We start from the raw sequence: 25,822 nt of genomic DNA on the forward strand, positions 1-25,822 counted from the left end.
GAGGCCACACGAAACAGCCTCATTCTCAAAGCTAGGAACAGGGGTAAGGACTGCAGACATCTGCAATGTTCGAGGTCTTATGCTAAACTTTCTGGATAAAAATGAATCATTTATTAATAAAGACAAATGTATTATAAAGTACATTTGAATTGTAGAACTAAGTAACAATGTTTATAGTACAGGTACTATTTTAATGTATGCTCTACAGGTTTGGGCATTTCAGGTCCAGAAGCTACAAATCCAGACCAAGATTTTGTTTCTACCAATCAGTTGAACATAAAGTCATATAGTCACAAAGTACTCAACTGGTTGGTATGAACAAAATCTTGGTCTGCATTTGTGGATTCTGGACCTGAAATGCCCATCACGGATGCTCCGTTTGCTCATTAAATGGAAGCATGATTTATTTCACTGTTTAATTAAAATGACTACTCAATGTGGTTATTGAATGTGGATGTTTATGGTCTCACAGGTTTTGTCTTGGGGGGCTGCGGAAACCGATTGATCAGGTTCTGCCCCGCTCTGGTATTCAAGGAGCACCACGTACATCTCTTCCTCAACATCTTTAATGACACGCTGGCAGATTTCCAGCAGAGGAGCTAGAAGTCGGACTCAAGTATAATTCACACCAGAAAGGGCACCGATTCATATACGTATTGATACTTTTCAAATGGCCAGATCAGCTTTTTTCTTTATGTACATTAAAAAATAAATGCACTAAGTTTCACAGACTACTGAAAACAGGTACAATATCAGATATCTAAAGTTACATCACTTATGTAAAACATACATTTTCAAAGCTAGGATCACGGTATTTCTGACATATACACGATTTAGTTAGTATTTTAATGTGTTAAAAAACAGGGGCAAATGTCCATTTGGCTGGTTAGTTATGGAAACTGCTGACTTGCAGTTACATTTTATTGTTTCAGCTACATAAACTTATTTTGACACCATGTAAAGATTTTTCAATTTTGCTAACACTATTTACTCTCAGCAAAAATATGTACTTATCATTTGAAAGACTTGCTGTAAGAGTAAATAACAGCCTGGCCATCAAAAGTCTGAGTTGTGCCTTATGAGAAACTGCCAAAGACCTGTTTAAATCCCTCTTTGTCCACCACACGACCAAACTGAGTGGAGAAATACAAAGTTCTAGGACAGCTATATTGCTTTAAGCGCAGTAAAGTTTCATGTCTGGTGTCACCCGTGTCCCCAAGAGTCATGATGTCAGTCACAGGTACATAAATATCTTTCCTTTTACCCCAGAAAGTGAGGTGAGATACCTTAAGAGTGCTTTTGGTGTCATCCAAATACATCATACCCACAAATCTCCTGAGATAGTGGCTCAGGGAATACAGCATGACAGCAGCAAACACTGCAATTCCAGTACTGTAGCTTATGAGGGTATATGTGACTTGTCCCTGAAAGTAGAGGTAATACACAGGAGGGAGGATGACAAAAGTGATTCCGGTCTGAAGCAGCTTGAGTCTTGATACTGCTCGCAGGAATCGGATGGCTGGAAAAACATAGATGAGGGTAAACTGGCGTGATGTCAGGTCCTCAGGTTTCAGTTGACCTCTTTTATGCAGTGTTGTACATAAATGACAGCACTGTTGTAGTCCGACTTTCTGCCTTGTGGAGATCAGGCTGTTTTCAAGTAGAACAGGGTGAATCCCACGAAGAAGACATCTCAAAGGCACCGTCACAGAGTATTCCCGACAACGAAATGTCAAAGGGATGAATACACATGAAAAATGTCTTAGCCTTTGCTGTAAAGAACACAAAACAGGATGTTATTAAAATACGACATTTTCCCCGTTTAAACAATATACAGCAACCATTATTTCAATAGGGAGGTATAAGAACGTTTTAAACGTCTGCGACAAAATACAATTAATCCTGCTGTTTCTGACACAACTACCTACCAATAAGTGGAGATACAACTAAATTAATCCAAGGTCTGGAGGGGCTCTCCAGGTAATAAATCTGCCTATTCATTTCCACCGTTAATACTTTAATGAAGGAAAAAAATAAAACACTGCATCACAATACATATTTATATCGTTGAATAAATATATTTCTTTTAATTGCTATATCTTACGCTAAAAAAAACAAAACTCACCATAATTTTAGGAACAACTGCGTGCCCAGTAGAAGAGGGAGAGTGTCTCACTTTAAGGCATCCGGAGGAAACTTAAGATTATTGTTTGGTTCCTGTTAGAAAAAAATAAAACCCGGTGGGCTAGCACTGAATAACAAATAGCATTCAGTATGTGCATAAATAATCAATAGAATTTACTGGCTTAGTGGAAAATTTAAATGATAGTTATGAAGCCTTTTTTCAGGATTTCCGCGCCGTACACTCAAAGAGCAGTTTTACTACAACTCCCAGGTAGTCAAGCAAGGGTGGACAAGGAAGAGGTTTAACACACTGACGTGTACGAAGGAGCCCCACCTCTGCATGTTTTTCCTCATTCATTGTATCTTTTATAACTTTGTCATATAATAAAGAAGAATACTGTTAACTGGCTGCATCTGCTGATAATTAAAATGGCACAGCCAAGCGTGGATACATCAACACTTTGCTTATTTGATGTCGATGGGACTCTTACCGCAGCTCGACAAGTGAGTTAAAGTACTTATACTCTCCCATGGTATTCCCAGAGTACACTAAAGGGCTGTAAAACGAGTTTATTTTAGCTGTGCCAACTAGGAAGCGGATCCTATGTTGCCTTCGTGATCGATGTACATTCGTGACATTTTAAGCAGTGACTTAAGAATTACTGTGGCGCGGGAGCATGTAATCGTATGCCTTTTAGATGAAGATCTATATAATTAAAGGTTAAATGTCAAAGTGAGAACATGTAGACAACTTAGCTTGACAATGCTGCCGTCATTCGATGTTGTTATCGTCCGGTTCAAGTCATCTATATGTAATGAATGTTGAATGTATTGTGCATGCGGTGACATTGTACCTTAGTCAGCAGCACTGTAGTGTCTCACTTAAAGGACGTCCTGTTGCAGGTGGATTGGTATTTATAAATGTTTTATGTAAAGTTATATAACTAAATGTAAACTGGCATCATATACAGATCACCAACTAAGCACCAACTGAACCTGCTTCCCAACCACAGTATATGTAAAACATACAGCCAGCTTCATCTGTATTACCTGTCTATTTCTGATATGAATAGATAAAAACACCATTTATACTCATTTCAAGTTAGAAAAAAAAATCAGTTAACCAAGTGCTCTCTTCATTTTCTTAGAGAGCAACCCCTGACATGGAGGAGTTTTTGGCCAACCTACGAAAGAAAGTAAGAGTTGGAGTTGTTGGAGGATCCGACTTCAGCAAGATTAAAGAGCAACTAGGAAATGATGGTAAGAAGATGAACCAGCCCGACTGGAGATTCCTTCCTGGAGACTACAGGTCCTTTATATGTTTTATGATGATTCATAGCAATGCGTTGATTGCCTGAGATGCCCAAAAGTCAATATGGCTCGGTTAATGAGAGGTGTGTCCTTACTGCACTGGTTTGCTCTGTTCTTACAATGTTGTGGAACTGTAGTTCATTATTCACTAGTCCGTTAGTCACTGACTAAAACCTTATTAAAAAACATCCAGTTACATTCTCTGCAGGCAGTAAACGACAGGTTCCATAAGCTGTACTGCTCCTCCCTGACTGCTCAGTGTGCATCAGACACTAACTGTTTTTTATGAAAGCTGTGTTCCTCAGTGTACCTCAGATTTTGTTGCATATATTTATTGTAGAACTACAACATGTGACATTCCATTCATAGTTCAATTGGATAATTCATTGCTGTTGCTTCTTTTTGTTTAGTGTTGGATAAGTTTGATTATGTGTTTGCTGAAAATGGGTTGGTTGCCTACAAGAATGGGACATTGCTGTCTGTACAGGTAAGGGATAGCTTAGGGCATACTACAGTAGAACATACTACAGTAAATACTACTGCCATGCTTTAAAATAACATTTAATGGTTAACTTGTTTTCAGAGTATTCAAGCATACTTGGGTGAGGAGCTCTTGCAGGACTTCATCAATTTTTGTCTGGATTACCTAGCAAAAATTAAACTTCCTAAAAAGAGGTAAAATGATACTGCAAAGAAGTTCTAAAGTCCAGCTTCTACCATTAGCAAATGACCTTATTTTGTCGTTGTTATTGGCTGGCCAGAACTGGTTTTTATTTTTATTACTCAGGTCATTCATAATGGATGTTCTTTCCATTGGACATTCTTGTTGTGTTTTAAAACCCTGACTCTGGTAATGAATGTGATTCTTTGAAACCTTACAGAGGAACTTTTATCGAATTCCGTAATGGCATGTTGAACATCTCTCCGGTGGGCAGAAGCTGTAGCCAAGAAGAGCGAGTTGAGTTCTTTGAACTTGACAAAGTAAGTCATTGTTTTTCCTCTAGATCTGGGTAAAACCATGCTTGTATTTTCTTTACCATCTTAGTCTGTGTTACATACTGTTGCACTGCGAACACTGTAAATTTGTGTAACATTGTGAGAACATAATGCTTCGTAAACAGAACTTTTTTCATCCTTCGTCATTTGCTTCTGTAATAATACTGTCACTTAGATTTCTATTGCTTTTATTTTGTGTATGCAAATACAGCAGGTCAATCCAAATAAAGCTTTACACTCCTTCTACAGAGAGAGCACATCAGAGAGAAGTTTGTAGCAGTTTTACGGAAAGAATTTGCAGGCAAAGGACTTATGTTTTCAATAGGTATGTTTTTTATTTATTTGTGATCAATTGATTTAATGATAAATATCTTATATTTATCAGTGCAAGCATTATAATTAGCTTTATTATGGCAAGTGCCGGACATGTGACAGGAATTTGTGCCCCTGCAGGCTTCCCAATATGTACTACCGAAATATCTTAACGCCTAACACTTACAAAGGAACACTCAACGCATGAAGAGAAAGCATATGAAGAATATTAAAGAACAGTACATGTGATACAATTCATATGCTTTAGATAGAAGGATAATGTATTATTCATTGTGACTTCAAGGGAATCTGTAGAGTGTCTTTTTAATATTCACTGTTTGTTGTAATGCAGGTGGCCAGATCAGCTTTGATGTTTTTCCTGAAGGATGGGATAAACGTTACTGTCTGGGAATTTTAGAGAATGATTCCTATGAGACCATTCACTTCTTCGGAGACAAAACCAAACCAGTGAGTCCTGCATGAGAGTCACTGACCCACATGCAATAGGTCTAACATGTTACAGGTCTCACATATTGTCCCTTGTTTTTTCTTCTTAAGGGTGGTAATGACTATGAGATCTATACAGACCCCAGGACCATTGGACATGAAGTAACGTGTCCCAAGGACACCAAGAAGATCTGTGAAGAACTCTTCTTTAAATGAAGCCTTGAAGATCCAAGGAAATGGGTGTGGTTAGATTTGGAATTGAAAAAAGAAGAATCTTCTTTTGAAGGACATTCCAGAAGCTGCCCAGTCGCACATACACACAATAAAAATGGCCGTTTCATTTTGATTTCTCTTTATCTGACGAGTTGTGAAAATCTAGGTTTTCCAAGGACGGATGTACTGCTGTAATCTGTAGTGGGTTGCCACAGCTGTATATTCTGCTTACTCAGATCCTAGCTACTTTTCAAATTCACTTTTGAGAGTAATAAAGTTACTGCAATATGCCATTTTACTATGATATGCAGTAGGACATCTGATTGAATTCTGGGCAGAATAATGCTTAAATGCTGAGTGTGTGTGTGTGTGTTTGTGTTTGCATAGATCACATTTGGGGACCAAAATGTACCCAAAGCATGGTAAAACCTGAAACTTTTGGGGACACTTCTTCAGGTCCCCATTTGGATAACCTCAATTTTATAAAAATCTGTGAATGCAGTCAAAAAAGTAAAAGTGGCTGGGTAGGGGTTAAGGGTGACAGCAAGAAAGAATATGTGTGTGTCTGTGTACTTTTCAAGTGCAATTTTGTTGATGTCATCTCCCAAATGTACTTTGCTGAGTAAGACAAACAGGTTATAAACCCAACATAACATTACCAATGTGCAAAGGATGTGTTTAAGAATATTTTATTATGGGTTTATATTTAATAGCAAACAAGCTACATTGGTTAGCTGCAAATCACGTACTATCTTAAGGGTTCAGTAATAGAAAATGACAGGGTGATGAGGATAGTCACTCAGGTATTAACATCTTCCCATATTAACATTCATTACTGCCCCAACTACATAATGAACTTAATATTCAACAGCCAAAAAATTTTTATAGACAAAATACCCACCATAACTATATTGACACATTCACGTGGACATACAGGGTATTTTATTGATTATCTTTAAATTAATATTTCGTATATTAATGGCCGTATTAAATTCTTCACAGTAAAATATACAATTCGTCCTGTTACGTACTCATTACATCCGAAGATTATTATTTACCTGCGGTCTGATGAATTGCTTTATTGCTGAGCTTAAGGGAGACACAAGACACCTATGTACTTTTTTTGACAATCGTACCAGGCAGTAGACAGCAAGTACAGTACCGTGTAGCTCAAACACTTGGAACGCAGCAAAGGAACACAGCAAACTGCGATGCACTTTCTCCCCGCTGGGGGGCGGAAGGAACGTCTGCATCAGGGTTCACCAACATGGTGCCGCGGGCACAAGGATGCCCAAAGGACCTGTTCTAAAAATAGCACAACTCACCAGTTAGCAGCGTCTAAAATGAAATTTTATCCTATTGCTAAATGTGCTTTAAGCACGTTTGCATTTATATAGATTTGACAATCACAAATCTAAAAAGAAAGCATTCAAAACACGTTTATTATACATGAAGTTTAGATAAGTTTAGGAGGGCGTTTCAAACTGGTAGCCCTTTGTATGGCTCAGTACCCGAGAAGTAGCTCTCAGTTTCAAAAAGGTTGGTGATCCCTGGTCTACGTTTGGAAAAAGGTTTTATCCAAGAGGGAAGCTCAGCTATATGGTACAATTATAATTTTAATGAGATGGACACTTTAAAAAAATTTACCTTTATGTTAGCTCTTTAAGTGTATGTAACCCAATACATATCCTTCACTATCAGTAGATCATTTCCCACCTGACAATCATATTACCTTGCAGAATTGTCACATACTTACTCTCAAGTGAACCTTCCATTTATCCATTTTCTGAGCTGGATTGTTGCCAAGGGTATAACAGGGTGTTCAAATGGCACCAGAAATTCAAGCTTCACGCTCATATAAAATCAGCGTTTTTGTTGCTTTATTTGGTTTGCATAAACAGGCAGATTTACAATTTAATCTGTAACGTAGCATTCCTACTTCTTTAGATTGAAAGTGGCAATCCTAACCACAATGTAACAATGGTCATAGGCTTGGCCTTTAAGAAATTAAAGGCATGGTTATTGTACATGAGTGTTTTTCACATCTTGTTTTTAATTTCAAGTCAATTCTCTGGTTACAACACTGCTTCTAATCACTTTCCCTGGTCGGTCACAAGGAGGAAGCCTTTTTGAGATCTTTTGCTTTCTTCATTTTCATTTCTCTCAAAACAAGTTGTATGTAATTGCTCAGATAAATCATACTGTAGTGTGGCTAATCAGTCTTAATAATAATCATCTCCATCATCATAATTAAACCTACTGACAAAAAACGCACAGCTAGACCTGTAAAAACTGGGAGGCTTTTTTTTAGGTTTTAGGCAAAATCTAAAAAAAAATTAACTAGTATAACAAAGTAGTAAATAATGTTCAGAAACAAAATTATTTGCAAAGTGTGGTACTTTCACAAGACATTCAATGCATTGTGTTCAGGGGAATAAGTCACAGGAAGGACAGATCTATGTGACCTCAGAATGGGAGCATAGAGCAGGAACTTTGGGTTCCTGCAGTTCTGTGAAGTGGGAACCAAAGAACACTAGGAGAATCCAGAGGGACACAAAACCAGCACTGAGCAGCAAAAGTATAAAAGATTCTGGGCTGCTAGAGCTCAGAGGGAAAACATTAGGCTGTTTAGTAACATTAACAGTGGGCGGCCAGTGAATGAAGGCACTTGTTCTCCGACTTTGCCTCATTGGGAGAGACCTCATCTTTACAGCTATGAAGAAAGACCTTCTGAAACCCAGTTACCTAGCAATAAAGAAACGTGATATCTGTCTTTGCAGAAAAGTACATTAAGTACTACGGAAAGGCATGACATTTTGCTTTCCTGCTATGGGATTAGTATATTGCTGTATATTTTTGCATGCGTTATTTTTGTAATGATAAAAATAATGAGTGAAGTAAATGGACTTTAGGTTTTGGCATCCGTAATCATTTTGTCTTTTCTGTGGATTCAGATTTTAAAAAGCTTTCAGGGAGAACTCATCTTTTTTTTTTTGGCAAGGTTTGTCTTAAGCCATTGTCAATCTAGCATTGTTGGTACCTGTGCTTGCATCTCGAAGCCCCCCTTATAAATATCAATGTCTTTTTCATTCCACTGCTACGGCATGTTACTTTCTGTATTACACTTTCCTTTATGCTAAAGCTTGACTGGCCATTTGAATGGCAAACGGTGTTTGTACAAACTAATGGTTCTCAAATGGTCGATGCACAATGCCCCATTGCTTTAAAGTGCATCCCTGGCAAAGCACCAAAAAAGCACTCTGCTGCTTCCAAATTGATTTGCATGTCATTCTGATGAACCTGGTCAGTGGCTCTATTAGAGTATGAACCCATTGTGATATCTGGGGAAAAAAAGTACAGATACCTATGTGAGAGCTTTAGTGTGAAAAGATTTCAATATAACACTTTACATTTAGAGCTCTATCAAACTCTCTATCAACAGAAATAGAGTCTTTGTAGATTTGACAGTCATGTCAGAGCAATTCCTGATACATTTGGTTATAGTTCATGTTGTAAGCTTGCAGGAAGTAACTTATTGCCTAAAACTATTTAACGAAACAAATCCAAAATGAAGCACAATTATTAGTTTAACAAAATATGGAAACAAATCTTAAAATGCAGAAAATATTTAATGTATATCTACATGTAGATTACAAGAACATTCAACATTAAACACAGGAGTTCACAAGACAATTCAGTAGTAAGCTGAAAGTGGCCACGCGTTCAGTTGTCTCAGAGACACAGTTCACTTCTCTATATACATCAGCAGGTTTTGGCAAAAAATAAACCAGCAGAGTAAGAGTTGCTTTGGGGAAAACCCTGTAATAAAATATAAAGTGCAGCCAGTCCACTTTAACTGTCAATAACAACAGTACAGCCATTGTCTCTCTTACCGTGACATTACATACTTCAACAACCATAAGCAGGTTCCGCGTAAAGCTGAAATATAAACACATGCCAAGTCCAGGGTAAACAAAACGTCTGACTTTTGACTGAATTTCCGCATGGATAACCAGCAAAGTCCTGAGCTGCAATCAACAACTATCCGCAATGAAGATGAATTAACAAGAGTGGAAAAACTAGACGATGAAATCACCTCTTTGCCCTTGTTTGAGCTTTAAGTAGCCAACGTGTTTTTTGGAATCTTTGGACTTCCTACCTGCATAAATAAACATTTGTGTCAAACTGGTATTAGTGTCAAGTGTAAAATATACCTGGAAAACTGCACATTGTCTTCATTTACTGTACATATGTTGAAACATATGTTGAAGGAAAAAAAAAAAGACAAATCAATTTTTAAAATCACAATCTAAACAGTTAACCAGACAAAAGAATAAACTCTCTCAGATACACAACCCAAGCACCCTGAACTTTGTCTTGTTATTGCTTGTACAGGTTTTCAAAAATGCATGGAATTACACATTTAAGAATCTTTCCTCCCCATTGATATTCAAAAAGCTGCTAATGACTACTCAGATTTGTCATTTTTTCAGTAAATCCTCTGGAAATTCTGGCTGTAATGTAAAAAGGCTACAAAACAGAAGTGAATGTTTTAACTGCCATTTCTCTAATATACAATATTAGTCACTAAACCCTCTACTATATTAATTGTGATTTCAGCAGAAGGTGTTCCATAACATGAAAGGATTATAATTTTGTCAAATTATCCTTTAATCACCAATGTTCTGCAAATCAATATCAAAACCCACATTTTTAAAAACTCAAACTCTTTTAAACTATAATCTCACCACTGTCTTATATTCTTATGTTCTTATGTTCTTATATCAACATATAACAGAGTAAAATGTATTCCAGCGGAGTATGAGTATGAATTCTTTGCATAAACAGACTACAGTAGTACCAAACACATAAAAAAGATATTCAAGTCTATACCCAATCCCTTTAAGAGAAGCATTTTTAAATTTTGATTACAAATATTTCAGCAGAAATATTAAATTCATTTAAATCTAAGCCTGACATGTTTGTAATATACAGAGATTCTACACTTTTTAAATGTAGTTTCCTTGTAAATATCCTTTCAGACCAGTGTGTTCTCATAAAAATATACATTTTCAAGACATAACTTTACAGCATTTCCAAGTGTAATGACATTTTAAATGTATGGAAATAAGTGCCTTTAGTGATGTATTTTAGCGGAAACATATTGCACATCCCTGGAGAAAGTACTGTCCCTTTGCATAGTATAACTATTTTTGGAGATTGTCTCTCATAGCTAAATTCTTACATATTTTAAGATTTTTCTGTTTAGACATCTTATGTTTAAACACTTCCAAAACAAGTTGTAATTCCAGAAACATAACTGGTTCAACATAACATCTGAGTCTAACTAGAAATAGACTAGTAATAGTTAATTGGTGCAAAATGCACTTCAAACCACAACATTTTCTGAAGAATATCCTGTAAAAGCATAGATGCATAAGAAATTGAACCCTCAGTCCTGGTGGACACTAGGCCTTAGGATATTTACAGGGACTCACAAGTGTTGGGTGAGGTGGTGGACAGCACCCATCATGTGACCGTGTAGAGCTCCTCCCTCTCACTCTTGCAGATCTGGTAGCCACAGAACTTCTGCGACCAGCCCCACGGCTCCTCGTGGCGTTCGCGGGGCGGCAAGAGGAACACCACACTGCTGGCCACCATGACGTGCCAGATGCTGTGTGTGTAGTAGTAGTTCTCATCCGTCTCCGTGAAGATGTATACGGACAGGCCGACGATGGCAGTGGCTATGCCAGGGAGCAAATAGAAAACCCAGCGCTTCCAGGTGGTCGGGTAGCACTGCCTGCGCTTCACTCCTCGGTAGATCTGGGTTTGAATCAAATGAGGTGGTAATAAACACAATAAGAATGATTAAACAAAACATACTTATTCCAAAAATCAATTAATCTTTTTCTGAAAACCGCTATTTACATTTACTGAAAACTGCGCTCAGGTGCTAGTTATCTACGAGTGAATATAAAGAATAGACCTCTCTTACTAAAAGTAAAGCGTGCCCGAATTTGTTAAACGTGAAACCACTTTAGCTAAAACATCTTGATTATGTCAACCACGTCTAGGTTACACATTTTCCTGGCAGCTGTTTGAGAAAGTTCTGTGAAGGACTCAAACAGGCTTAACTAGTTACACCCTAAAATAGCTCTGAGATAAGCCGGTGAATATGCTAATTGTTGGACAGCCAAGAATCTTCCAAACTGTTCTGCATTAATGCGTAGGCAACTAATAGATTCCTCTCTCAGTGTAAGAAAAAGATTTGGACAAACTCAAATTTGCAGTAATGCCCGTTTAAAACATTTAAAAACTTAGACTGCAATCTAAAGTGCAAAAACTTTGTGAATGCAAGGAATGCGACAATTTGCCCCCAGGGAATTCGATGGTACAAATGCTTTCATTCAACAGAATGAAATATGCATGAGTTTTTTCCAGCAACTTACCCAGGCAGATACCATCGCCAGCAGAGCACAAAGAATGGGGCCGAGCATGTTCCACAGACCCCTGCGATCCAGCTGCATCGACATGGCAATGAGCAAGGTGCCCAGCATGAAGAGCGTCTACAGGAAAACGTGACCTGGCTTTAGTCATTGTGCTCTCTCACATTTATAAGACATGTAGCAAGCTGTGTACCAAGTAGCTGTACATTTAGAAATAGTGCATAAAAATATCTGATATGCAAAAAACAACACCGCAACAATAGCAGCAGCATGCCATATAGCTAGAAAGCTCGGCAAAATTAAACCTTACATATTTATATGTGTCCTTGATCCTAGACATGCAAAGGATGGTGACCCAGATGGAGGAGACCGAGCCCAGGAAGTCACAGTACTGCAGTGTGTCGTAATCCATGATGCATAGCACAGTCATGCCTGGCTGGTCACATGCGTGGTAAAACTGAAACACACAAGAGGAGCACGCACAGAAGTGCGTCAGAGATATTAAGTCATCAGTCGAATGAAGACTATGAAGTGCGCAGGAGATCAAGAAAGATGTCTACCGTGGAGAAGAACATGGTAAAGAGATACACGGAGGCTTCCACAATGTAGCAGCGGTACACAGCCACTACGATGGGGGGAACAAACAGCAGGTTGCTGAGGGTGAGCAGCAGAGCGGCGGTCAACTGGTGTGCGTAGGTCTGCGCGGTGCGGTCGTCTGTGCAGCCCCAGCCACGCCAACCTAAACGAGAGGGGCAGAGGGCACAGTCAGCACGTCTGCTGCCTGACGCTTCACTAACACCCAGACCAAGGACGAATTTGAGCTTGTAGGGGTTTGGTGGAAAGCTGGGCTTTTTCCCCCCGGAGGCAGGTGGGGGTTTTGAACATCTACGGCCCCTACCGGCTTTACAGACGCAGGAAGCGTAGAGGTAGCTGTAAGAGCGCAGCAGCCTGCACTCGCCGTAGGTCCCGCAGTCGTCGATACACGCGCTCAGGTACGTCGACACCATCACCGTGCTCGTGGCATTGCCACACTCGCTGGCGGAGGGACAGAAGCATTAATGACCATCTGTTTGTCGTCTTGGAAGCGTGCTGACCTGAATTCGGCCAACGACCGGCTGCGGCTCTTTTCCAGTTGCAGGTCTTACCTAAAATTTCCAGGGCAGAGCATTTGGAGTGTGAGGTACCACACGGCAGCCTCAGGAAAGGGGATCCTCAGCAGAGTCTTGGGTGACGTCACATTCACATAAAGCAGATAACCCGGAGAGAAGGCTGTAAATGCAGACAAGGGGACAGACCTCAGGAGAGGTCAGAGCAAACAGCCAAACAGTCTCAAAGGTGTCAGCATTTCTATAAAGCCTTTGAAGACCGGATACAGTTCATCCCTGCATCTGATTTTTATCTTTTTATCTAATGCCTTGCTCACACTATAAAACTTTTAAAGTCATCGGATCGCTATACTGTTCACACTACACTGCAAGTCTTATAATCAGGAGTCTGATTACAATCATAAGTTGTCATGGATTACAAACTCCATAACTGATCATTTTGCATTTTGTCAGGAAATCACTCTCTCTCTCTCACGCATTTTATTATATATATATATATATATATATATATATAATATATATATATATATTATACACACACACACACATACAGAACACATCAGAACTGCCTTAATTCTACGTGGCATTGATTCAACAAGGTGCTGAAAGCATTCTTTAGAAATGTTGGCCCATATTGATAGGATAGCATCTTGAAGAAACTACACTCACCTAAAGGATTATTAGGAACACCATACTAATACGGTATTTGACCCCCTTTCACCTTCAGAACTGCCCTAATTCTATGTGGCATTGATTCAACAAGGTGCTGAAAGCATTCTTTAGAAATGTTGGCTCATATTGATAGGATAGCATCTTGCAGTTGATGGAGATTTGTGGGATGCACATCCAGGGCATGAAGCTCCCGTTCCACCACATCCCAAAGATGCTCTATTGGGTTGAGATCTGGTGACTGTGGGGGCCATTGTAGTACAGTGAACTCATTGTCATGTTCAAGAAACCAATTTGAAATGATTCGAGCTTTGTGACATGGTGCATTATCCTGCTGGAAGTAGCCATCAGAGGATGGGTACATGGTGGTCATAAAGGGATGGACATGGTCAGAAACAATGCTCAGGTAGGCCGTGGCATTTAAACGATGGCCAATTGGCACTAAGGGGCCTAAAGTGTGCCAAGAAAACATCCCCCACACCATTACACCACCACCACCACCAGCCTGCACAGTGGTAACAAGGCATGATGGATCCATGTTCTCATTCTGTTTACGCCAAATTCTGACTCTACCATTTGAATGTCTCAACAGAAATCGAGACTCATCAGACCAGGCAACATTTTTCCAGTCTTCAACTGTCCAATTTTGGTGAGCTCGTGCAAATTGTAGCCTCTTTTTCCTATTTGTAGTGGAGATGAGTGGTACCCGGTGGGGTCTTCTGCTGTTGTAGCCCATCCACCTCAAGGTTGTGCGTGTTGTGGCTTCACAAATGCTTTGCTGCATACCTCGGTTGTAACGAGTGGCTATTTCAGTCAAAGTTGCTCTTCTATCAGCTTGAATCAGTCGGCCCATTCTCCTCTGACCTCTAGCATCAACAAGGCATTTTCGCCCACAGGACTGCCGCATACTGGATGCTTTTTCCCTTTGCATACCATTCTTTGTAAACCCTAGAAATGGTTGTGCGTGAAAATCCCAGTAACTGAGCAGACTGTGAAATACTCAGACCAGCCCGTCTGGCACCAACAACCATGCCACGCTCAAAATTGCTTAAATCACCTTTCTTTCCCATTCTGACATTCAGTTTGGAGTTCAGGAGATTGTCTTGACCAGGACCACACTCCTAAATGCATTGAAGCAACTGCCATGTGATTGGTTGATTAGATAATTGAATTAATGAGAAATTGAACAGGTGTTCCTAATAATCCTTTAGGTGAGTGTACATAGACATATATATACACATATACACACATACATACATACATAAATATACATATATACACACACACTCATTGCCAGCCACACCTTTTCAGACCTACAGGATCTGGAGTCAATGACAGGTGCAGATAATTAACATGCTTGATATCTGACGAACGTCTGCGACATATCACTTAATCCGTTGGGTCGCGTCTTTGAACAGTTCAAACATAGCAATCAAGTCGCGATTTGCCAGTGCCAATCGAACATTGCCTACATTCTGTGGGGGTTTTGTCGGCAATCTACAAAAACTGTTTGTGATCAGAATATCAGGCCTAAAATCATGTAGCGTGAACGGAAGCTAACGGACCAATAATCACTTTACCTGTTGCACAGGATTGAGTAGTGTTCAGTGCCAACAGAGGTGACCTAGGTGTAAGGCAAGCCATTACACGGACATTCCCATTGATTGAAGTTGTCTGGATTGGAGACAGCGTACAAAAATGAATGATGAATCAAGAGAGCAACACAGAAAAATCATGTTGTGCAACACACAAAATTATGTTGTGATATGGGCATATACGAAAAATGTCATACATCATTAATGGATTGATGCAAAGTGGTAACGTGGGGGGAGATATGCTATCCATTACGTTAGCAAGAGCACTGTTGCATTTAAAGGTTGCACTTAAACTTTGACTTATAGGGGTCATAATGATACATTTACAAACCATCAGAGATATACTTAACATTCTGGAACAAAACCAAAACTATACAAAGTTAAAATATTGGTTCTATTCCAGATCGGATTCACGCATGACTGTTAAGGACCTTACAGTAGCAACACTCTCAATACATGCCAGCGTTAAATAGAGACAGTCAGTCACAGAAGGATAAGAGCGGACCTGATTGAGCCTGAGATCAAGGTTGAGGGTGCCGCCACTGTTGGTGAAGGAGTTAAGGTCTAGGAGGAAGACTGTTGGAGCCTGGGTGGAGACGGTGATATTGGGCCCACCAATGACGGAGAAGCGCACCGAGGCCACATCTAGCTCCTCCTTGAATATGGGCTGGTTACGCACACAGGTGCTTCCAAAGGGGTCTGGGTTGACGGAGTTGTTTCCTGGCAAGCTGATGTTCCTCACCAACAGTGAGGTGTTTCCTCCGAGTAAATTACTGCTATTAACACTCAGCTTGGTGAGGAAGTCTCCCATGATGCCCAGACTTTTAGGTTTACATCCAGCTGTTGGGAGGGGGGGGGGGGGGCAATGATATGATAATGCCTATAACACATATCTAATTATACAAATATCAAATACAGTGATTTTAAAAAGCAACAGTGCACAGTATGCCAGAACAGAAATAAGACCTATATAATACTGCAAGGCATTACATCTACAACTGAATTGATACATCACACTTATTTGTACAAGTATGAATACAGGTACTTAAGTTTTCACATATTCCATCTTGCTCTCCTATGAGATTCACAAAAACAGCTGCAAAAAAAATTAAGAGACCGCTCTATATTTTTAAACAAATCTGCATTTTTAAATCCTTGTTTAATCCTGGTTCTGCTGGCAGAAGGCTACACTGCGAAGCAGGCTGCTTCCGGGTTCAAAATTCCAAAGACAGCAGTACACAAGAATAAAGTGAAGCAGGAGATACTGGGAATGACCAAAAACCCGCTAGCTAAAGGGCAGAAGTGACTTTCTAATGCCAAAAATGACCATTAACTTATGTGAGTTTCTCATTAATTGGAGGATGACATCAAGTGACCTTCAAAGGAATGGGAAACATTAAGTGCAGATGTATAGTGCACTGCTAGGACAGTTGGTATCACGCTCCTAGAAGCAAGACGGAAGACCCACACAGCAAGAAGGAAGCCCTTCATAAATGAGGAACAGAGAAAAACCAGGCTGCAGTTGGTAAAAAAATTGTAATCTTCACAGACACACACCCATAAATTGAGAAATGAGTGAAACAAAAAATTGCGCCATCATCTCTTAATTTTTTCTGCCTCTGCATACACAGATAAGAACGAAGCGTGGGGCCAGAGCGGAAGCTCAGCCATTTATCTGGCAACACTGGAGCAGTTTTCGGGACTTTAGATATTTTTGGGGGCAAAATACAGTTCTTACTAACCTGTGAGATTGGCTGAGATAGAGAAGGTTGAGGTCAGGTTGATGTAAATACTCTCTATGGAGATGCGGATCCACGTGTCCCAGGGCGGTGTTGAAAGGGTGGTGAAGCAGGACACCTTGCCAGTGCAATTCACTAATCTCACCGAGGGGCGTTGCAAAGAAGTGGAACCCAGAGTGAGCATTAGCGGGCAGTTGGCATCCTGGATGCCGTCTGTAGTGCAATCGGATATGTACAGGGAAAGGTCTGATGTATAACCTGGTACATAAATCCTAGGGAAAAATAATAAAGACAGTATCACTAATACAGCTGTTTCATGTGCACACACCCAACTCTCAAGATTACTGATATATACAAATAAATAAAAAGAATAAAATGTTTCTTCTTTTAAGATCCCTACTTAAGAGCAGCGGGTCTTTCGGGGGAAGACACTGTCTGACGAAGACGCATACTGGACTCAAGGATGGGCATGTCGACCACCCTCCTCACAAACATCTGAGGCTGAAAGTAGTAGGAGCATGTGGACGAGAAACCCTGCAGGAATTAAAATGACATTCAGCCACCAGTGTCCAGGTTTGCACTGAGAATGTGCCACACGTCGCGGATATCTGACGAGCTACCTTATGCTCTATTTTGCCATCGTCTTCTGGAAGATGTGCAGCCACGAACCAGTCCCCAGACACTGGATTAGTCACATTGAAGATAGTGGTGTTCTGCCCACTTTGTATGGACAGGGTGAGGTTGTGTGCAGGCGAATAGACCGTTTCATTGGGGAATTCAGTATCTATTGGATTTATTACAGGAGGGGCCCCTGACCTGAAGTGTCTATAGGAGGGAGAACATTGGAATATTAAGACATTTCCACAGGCAATTCTGTGCGTTATGACTCAGATAAGTATAAATCAACATCAGTTTAGGCACTCACATTGAAATGTTATGGTTTCCACAATTATAACCCGCTGCCTTGCTCACAGTTAAGAGCCAGCGGACGATCACGGTGTCTTCGGGCACCGTGAAGTGGTAAAGCCTGACGCTGCCGTACCAGCTGTACTTGGAGAGCTTCTGGGGCGTTTTAGAGTAAAACCCGGAGACATAGGTCAGACCTGGATCAGAAAAAGGGAACTGGACCTTACAGGGCCGCCAGAGCGATTTCAGGCGTAATACCTCAACAGGTATAGCGATGGCTTTATTCTGGATACGTAATTACTATTACCCACGATGTTACTTTAAAACGACATCTTTATATACACCTGCGTCTTGTGCTGGTTAAACATTCACTTATTATAACTGGACTGAAAAGTCTTAACTAGCTAACCCATATCAACCTGTCATCAAATATGATTGAAAATAAATAAAATAGCTGGCAAGCGATAAAGGAGTTACTGGCTGCAAAACTACAAAGGAAATCTCAGCCTGCCATTAAACGAAGGTAGCGAACAGCGTCGTTTCAGTCCGACAACTGGCCGGCAAGTGGCGGGATGGGTTTTAATACGGATTACCAGGCAGTTTTCTTGTAACAAACTGTCTAACGCGTGTTTTTAGTAGGGATTAAGGCGTTTACCAGGTTGAGATAACTCGTTAGCTATTCGCTTGGCCGGTCGGATGGGTGGCTATCTGATTCCACCTTTAACTTACCGTCTCCACAACAGTGGCATATTAACATGGGTAAAACGACACACAGTGCAGCGATCGTGTCCATTTTCCTCCTCGGACGGCCGCTGGCAACCCTCCGAACGCGGCCTTTTCGTCCCCGTTTCACATTTCGTTATTCTCACCGACCTTCGGCTCCCGTTTGTTATGGCGGTTTCCTAGTCCCTAGCGCGTCAGTCCAGGAGCGCGTACTGCGCGTCTCCCCCGCGTGCGCGGCACGCCGCGGACTCCGCGCACGGCGACGCGCCGAGGACCGGCGCAGACCACCGAACAATCGGCCGCGCGCCCGTCAGTCACACCACGCCCCCAGCGCGCCAGCTTACTAGAGCCTTGGCACGCGTGGGTCCGGGAACGAACAGCTGGAGAAGTCTATCCACCGCAAATTCATTACGCCCGAGGTCCCCTGAAACAGTGACATAATCTAAAAACAGACATTCACTCCAATAAAAACATATAAAACACCCTAAATAGTGCAATTAAAACTACGGGTAACTGTTAAAAAGTACAATAGTGTACATGTAAATGATATGAGTATAAACATTCATTGTTATTACACATGAAAAGAGTGTACTGTAATATGTTATGCACATAAGAAAATTTTGGCGTATGGCAGTGGTTATGAGTTTCACAGCTTCTGGAAAGTCCTTCATGATGCTGGCTGACACATTATATATCAACTTATTTATTTATAGACCTTGTGCAACTAAAAAGTGCACACAGTGTGAACAAATTAACAGAAAAACAGAAAGAAGAGGATTTTAATACTGAAGTAATTGAATTTTAATTACTAATGCAGCTACAAAAGTGAGCATTGGTTATTAGACGGAATGCCAATCAGGAGTATGTGTCAACGAATTGGGGAGATCTCGCAATACATATTCTTTACTATTAATAAAAGATGGATTTTATTTATGGACTAATAAATATGAACCTAAGTCATTCAGACATGTCCTGTTAAGTGTACTTTAAGCACTAAACTATGGGGGACGCTGCATACCATGTAACTTAATTTCATATTATGTGCATTTATACGCATTTTTTTTTATTAATAATTGCACCATGTCCATTCACCGCTACTGACTAAAAGCAAGACAGCTGGGATATTGAACGTGAAGTTCGCACATAGAATATTTCAGTATAGATCCGCATTAACATATATATACATACATACATACATACATATACATACATCATCAAGCGAGGATACCAAGGAGGTATACACGAAAGTGCTTTCGGGTTTAAACCTTAACTCTGGAACCGCGGTAAAGCTTTATTCCTCTTGTACAAATTTTTTTCCCAGAATTAAAAATGACATATACAGATAAAGTACATTCATCTATTATGCTTCCCATCTATGGGACCTGGTGATGTCAAACCAACTGTGTAGCAGACAGACTACTGTGCTTTATGTTCCACAAGGCTTGTTTTTGAACTATTCTTCTTGTACAATTTTTTCAGAATTAAAAATGACATATACATGTACATTAATCTATGTTCCCTAACCATGTGACTTCATGATGTCACACCAATTATGCAGCATACAGACTAATATTAAAACACCCAACAAATCTCAGTTCCCTATCCAAAGCCTACAAATGAAGCTGTGTAAATACACCATCCCGAAAAGATGCTGCCTTCCGTGTAGTGGAGCTCATTAACAGTCCCAGGCCCTAAAAGTTTTGGATCATAATTGGATTTATCTGAGTTTGGGGTCCAATATGATATGCTTTCATGAGACCCAAAATCTCTAGTGGCATCCCTAAGTCTTAGCACTGTTTCCTCATGTGTTCCCATATACCAGGATGAAAATGTAGTAATACACACACCTAAACAAATTCAAGAATGGTTACATAAACACCTTAAAAATAGAGGCAGTTCTTCTGAGGAATTTCCCAATGCACACAGTTCTGGACTTCCAATTCCAAAAAGGACTGTAGCTGTTATGAAGGCAAAGGGTAGCCCCACTACAGTACTTATCAGTTCCTTGATATTAATGTATTATTAGGTTTTTCTGTTAGTTTGTCAATCCCCTTTTAAAGTAAATGGGGCAGATGAGTACCTGTATTGACATTATTGTAATTTACAAACCCATTATATAATGATACTTATACTTTGTATATAAATAGTGAAGTGTACTCAATTCATCTATATCAGTAAAATTTTTTTTTTTTTTACAGCTAAACCTCATATAGGTATCGGTTCATATGTACTCTGTACATGTTGATAAATGTACTGGCATTATCACTGCAACAGAAATCTGAAATATATGAAGCCATATGTATTTAATAAAACATGCATGCAAAGTGTTAAAATGCATAATTCAAATAAATCTCACTAGCAGAAATAGGTATGTGTGATCTATACAGTACATAAGCAGCATTCTGTTGATGAAAATCATTCAGATCTGGCAGGCAGAGGTATACAGATAATATGCAAAACATATAATAATAATTATTATTAATAATAATAATTTGATAAATAATAACTAATTTATGAATTTACCTTTAATGTTAATTTATGTTAAATTATATAATAAGCCTGCCAGGAATTTAAAAATGATATATAGTTATAGTAATGTGCACACATAATTTGCATAGAGAAACCTGTTACAGGCTACGATATCTAAGAATGAAACCATAATCATAACATTATCTGTCATCTGTGTCCATATATATATACTTTTTTATATATTACATATTATAATACATATATATATATATTTAAATAGAGAGAGAGCTGTCAAATTTCTCATAAAATACAGATACTGTATATGCTTTTTGAAATAGTTTTTAAAATGACATTTGACAAGTTTTGCACATTTGCAGTCCGTAGTACAGGAGTTTGCATAATGTCTGACAAGTTCTTTCAGTGTTTCTTTTTCTGACTGGAATATGTTGAATGTTGCCCTGCTGCCTTTTGGTAATGCATATCAGCCAAGTTAAATGGGTACAGTTTACATGATGTCTGTTTACAAGTGAAAAGCCGGAGATCAGTTTACCTGCACAGTTTCTTGTGTGCGCGTGTGCTTGTGTGGCTAATGGTGCATGTAATTTATTGTCTCAGCACTCAAGGGCTGACATATTGCAGATATTGATTTTCATGTGGCCAAATCAATATTGGAGTGTTTGCCCCAGGTTTGAGCGATATTCAGCAGAGGCACCGCCTGCACGTGGAGGTGGCGGGGGGGGGGGGGGTACAGCGGAGCTGGGCAGCCCAAGCCAAACGAGGATGCGCTGATAAGGCACGCTGACGGACACTGCGCCGCTTTTATTATAATTAATGCAGAAGAGCCAATCCAGCAGAACATATGTCAGGGCATATGCTGTGTCCACTGCATGGGGTCATTAGACACCCTGTTACTCCAGCATTGGCTAATAATCACCCCATTGTAATTGGACATATCCTTACATTTCAGTTTTTGCTAATGATGGTCATTTAAATTACACAGGATCATTGCTGTCATCAGTGGCTTTAAGGCTACTGATTGCTCTTTATACTTATGGAACCACGTACACTATGCTACCTAATTATATAAAGTTCATTCTACCTTACAAAAATACATTAAATGACACGCATAAAATTACCCTTTATATGATACCCTTTCTGAATACCTCCTGTCACCACACAACACATATGAAATAAATACATTTTCTGCATAATGTACCAACAATTTCATTTTTGTTGCTTGGTTTTTATAAGACCGACAAGTGCATCTGACCACTTTGCTCTGAGGAGAGTCTTTTTTAGGATTTTGATTTGGCAACTTCTGGAAACATAGTATTAAAGGCTATAGAATTCAGCACTGTTCACAGACGCTCTCCGTGCAGAAACTCCAAGATAAGCCTTATGTTCTTTTAAAAGGGAGCCTACTCCAAAAGTCAAAATAGCGTGTAATTCAATTTCATGCCTATTTAGCCCATCCTTCACTAGACACACAGATCTGTGGAGCAGTGATAACGTACCCTTCATCACAAGTCTCCTGGGCATCTGTGGCTCCAGTTTTAATAGAGGGCTGTAGTGAAACAACACTCAACAATTCCCCGGCAAGGAGGCCATTAAGGTGCTGGCGGTTCTTCCACCCCTTATTCTGTTTCTTCACTACTCCCTGGTTGCTGGGTGCTAAAACAAACCAATGCTCTATTTGCCTAGTGTACTGTGACAATACTGCCTTTAAATATTTGAAAGAGAGGCAGCCCCATGTTTTACTATAAATGCAGGACCTGGAAAGAAGGCACACAGCTTGGAAGAGGGAGCCCTGTTTTAATAACACTTTTGTAAGAAAGAAGGAACGCTCATTTAATAGTAAGTAATAAGATATATATTCTACAAATCATATATGACCATATTATATATCTAATATGATTATATGAAAAAGTCTTTGCATGTGTAATTAATATCCAATGTTATGTACTGCTACATATTTTAATTATTTAAAGGCAGTACTTAACATAAACGGTGGTGTGTACATTGTATTATAAGAGAACAAGCATTCTGAAAAAAAAATCAGAATTTAGCACAAATGTGTAAATATATTATTCTTTATTACAGTATATTAAAATTACGGCAGGCAGAACTTCCCATTATAGTGAGCCACCTATAACTGATTAGAGATTAGAAGTGCTACGTCAAACATATTGATTTACATGTATTACCTCTCTCTTAATTCAACTGTATTAAAAAAAAGTTTTAAAATTTTAAATTAGTGTTATATGCCATAATTTGAGATATTTTTTCCTGCCTAAGTCAGATTTATACAGCATTTTCAGTCACTTTTAAAAGTTTTTGCACAAATAAATATTTCAGTGATAAATATTTTGTATATCATTAGGTGCTAGATGCTAGGTGTTGCAGATTATGATTTTCCCATAAAAAGTGGGTCCTCTAAAACTGGATATAACCATAACATTTAATCTTTCATCCCCACATAGGTGTCTTTACTTATTGTCTAAATCACATTCAGAAATATGATGCTAACCCATACTATCCATTTTATGGGATTGATTTTCACCCATATAAATTTGCTTCTTTTTTTTTTTTTTTTACAGGATAAGTGGGGTTTAAAATGGCTGCAGGGGTTATAAGAAACCTGACTGACTTCCAGCAGGCTACAGTCTTCCAACATCCCTTCTACTACCCCATAAATTTTCAGGAAAATTTTACTGAGGATGAAGAGGAAGATGACATGGATGGGCAAGAAGTAGAAGTTGAGGATCTAGAAGAGGGTGGGGAATTATTTTGCCAGACAAAGGGGAATGAGGCAGAGTGGCAGGACCTCGGCTCTGCCCCCAGCCCCACCGAAACCACCTATCGTCTGCTTCACTTTGCCGAACTCATTAACTGTGACATCCAGCGCTACTTTGGACGGAAGAATCGAGGAGATGATCCAGACTCCTGTGACATTTATGAGGAGCGAGCATTCCTGGGAAAATGTGGTCGTGAGCGTTACTATGCAGACCTTGTTAAGATAGCCCAGAGTGGCCTGGGAGATTCTGCAGTCCATGAGGTACAGCGGGAAGATAATATAGGGTCCCACAGCACGTCCATGCCTGTAGAGAGTAAAGGGCAAGTCCTGGAAGCACTGTGCAGCCAGGAGAACATTCAGCATCTGGGGCCGCTGGCTGAGCTTTTTGACTACGGCCTTCGGAGGTACGTGGATCCCGGACAGCTGTGTGACCAGGGCTGGGAGCAAAGAGCTGATAACAGCACGGGGCAGATTTTACCCATGTGCAAGCGGCGCTTACCACCCAGTTTCTGGAGAGAACCCAATCCCAGTCACCCCCCTTGTATGCTTAGTAGCTCCTGCACACCAGACTTCAGTGATCTCTTGGCCAACTGGACCACAGAGTGCAGCCAGGAGCTGTGAGGCAGGGTCAGTGCTCAGCATGTCAGAGCCAGAAGAGAGTCGGGGGTTAGTACAGCTGACTCCCACCTTCTTGATCTTCAAGGAAATCCACTTAAATGTTGACACACGTCAAGTGCAAGAATGGAACATAAAGATGATGAAAATATATCTGTGTTACAGAAAAAGGACAATTATTGATTTTTTCTGACTCATGAATTAATTTTTAACAAATTTTTAAAAATTGAATTTTTATACTACAAACTATAAAGCCACCATATTCCCCATGTATGCTGCTGCAGAAGAACAGCTTTAACCAAATATAATACAACACATATGGTCTGTATTCTTTTGATTTTACATTTCAGATTAATGACTGTGGTATGAAAATGTGTAGGAAAAATGCCTTCTTCTTATTTATGTATGGGTTTTTTGCTGTTACTTTCTAAAATAAAGCAAAAATTATTTTCAGTCGCTGTTGTTAATTAAAAGCACTTCTCTTTGAAGTTCTGCAACAAAACCATAGCAACACAAGATAAAATGCATTCTGTCCATCCATCCTTAACTCTCCTTCCATAACCACTCGTCAAAGGGTGGGTCTCGATAAGCATAGGGCACAAGGTAGGGGAACCACCTGGACAGAAACAGGAAGAAAATGTGTTTATTTAAAGAGACAATAAAATAAACTTTCGACTGAGAAGATGGAGAGAGGGTCCCCACAAGGAACAGGTAAACAACCAAGCCAAACTCCACTGAGGAGACGAAAGACTACATAGGAAAGAGGATGATAATTCATGATTAGCTGAACAAACACGAGTCTGTTGACTGAGCACCGAGGCAGGATGGGGGCATTATGCCAGTGCTTCCCATTTAAAAGCCTGAAATTGGGCGTATCCTCCCATTTTGAGGAAGGGAGAGAGAGGTCCTCTGACATCACTTGATTTTATAACCGGCTATTTACGTTGGGCCTGACAGAATAAGGCAAACACAGATATTGATAATGTACACACAGGATGCATCCCCATAGCATGTTAATGGAAATGGAAATTCTGTCTTCTTTTTCATGAATGTCTTGAGCACAGTTATGCTATCAGCTTTAATCTCAACATGGCACGCTAATATTACATATTGGGTACATAACATAAAATATTTTCCTTTATAATGAATCTGAGTCACTTTTGTTTTCATAAAAGTTCATCAGGTAGGACAAAAAGCATTGAGGTGTTGGAACACTTATGAAGAACATGATGAACATGATGTTCCTTCTCTTGAAAACTGAAAATCCTTTCTTTATGCTGTATCTAACACTCTTGTCATAAGGTGGACATGCTGCCCAGAGAAGTCAGAAGAACTAGACTGAAAACTTTAAAATACT

At 39.7% G+C, this 25,822-nt stretch overlaps 4 protein-coding genes across 4 annotated transcripts; 2 read left to right on the forward strand and 2 right to left on the reverse strand.

The window, feature by feature from the left end:
• Window positions 1-548: 548 nt before the first annotated feature.
• On the reverse strand, window positions 549-2,338 carry tmem186 (transmembrane protein 186). Its single transcript, XM_023804236.2, has 2 exons — window positions 2,126-2,338; window positions 549-1,772 (listed from the first exon to the last, which is right to left on the reverse strand). The coding sequence occupies exons 1-2, from the start codon at window positions 2,126-2,128 to the stop codon at window positions 1,077-1,079; spliced, it is 699 nt and encodes a 232-aa protein (XP_023660004.1). The 5' UTR covers window positions 2,129-2,338; the 3' UTR covers window positions 549-1,076.
• A 65-nt stretch (window positions 2,339-2,403) lies between these two features.
• Window positions 2,404-5,707, forward strand: pmm2 (phosphomannomutase 2). Its single transcript, XM_023804234.2, has 8 exons — window positions 2,404-2,628; window positions 3,273-3,384; window positions 3,846-3,922; window positions 4,019-4,110; window positions 4,317-4,416; window positions 4,681-4,756; window positions 5,096-5,211; window positions 5,302-5,707. Exons 1-8 carry the CDS (start codon window positions 2,554-2,556, stop codon window positions 5,404-5,406), a joined length of 753 nt encoding a protein of 250 aa, XP_023660002.1. The 5' UTR covers window positions 2,404-2,553; the 3' UTR covers window positions 5,407-5,707.
• A 3,306-nt stretch (window positions 5,708-9,013) lies between these two features.
• On the reverse strand, window positions 9,014-18,850 carry pgap6 (post-glycosylphosphatidylinositol attachment to proteins 6). The gene is made up of 13 exons (XM_072712523.1): window positions 18,594-18,850; window positions 17,884-18,061; window positions 17,579-17,783; window positions 17,359-17,492; window positions 16,962-17,230; window positions 15,725-16,059; window positions 15,205-15,298; window positions 12,995-13,118; window positions 12,748-12,884; window positions 12,410-12,588; window positions 12,160-12,306; window positions 11,853-11,969; window positions 9,014-11,226 (listed from the first exon to the last, which is right to left on the reverse strand). The coding sequence occupies exons 1-13, from the start codon at window positions 18,655-18,657 to the stop codon at window positions 10,933-10,935; spliced, it is 2,277 nt and encodes a 758-aa protein (XP_072568624.1). The 5' UTR covers window positions 18,658-18,850; the 3' UTR covers window positions 9,014-10,932.
• LOC140590965 (protein PERCC1) lies at window positions 18,062-24,531 on the forward strand. The gene is made up of 3 exons (XM_072712806.1): window positions 18,062-18,130; window positions 22,826-22,910; window positions 23,654-24,531. The coding sequence occupies exon 3, from the start codon at window positions 23,671-23,673 to the stop codon at window positions 24,469-24,471; it is 801 nt and encodes a 266-aa protein (XP_072568907.1). The 5' UTR covers window positions 18,062-18,130; window positions 22,826-22,910; window positions 23,654-23,670; the 3' UTR covers window positions 24,472-24,531.
• The last annotated feature ends 1,291 nt before the right edge of the window (window positions 24,532-25,822 follow it).

The sequence above is a fragment of the Paramormyrops kingsleyae genome, chromosome 5, assembly GCF_048594095.1.
Source record: "Paramormyrops kingsleyae isolate MSU_618 chromosome 5, PKINGS_0.4, whole genome shotgun sequence".
Taxonomy (NCBI): domain Eukaryota; kingdom Metazoa; phylum Chordata; class Actinopteri; order Osteoglossiformes; family Mormyridae; genus Paramormyrops; species Paramormyrops kingsleyae.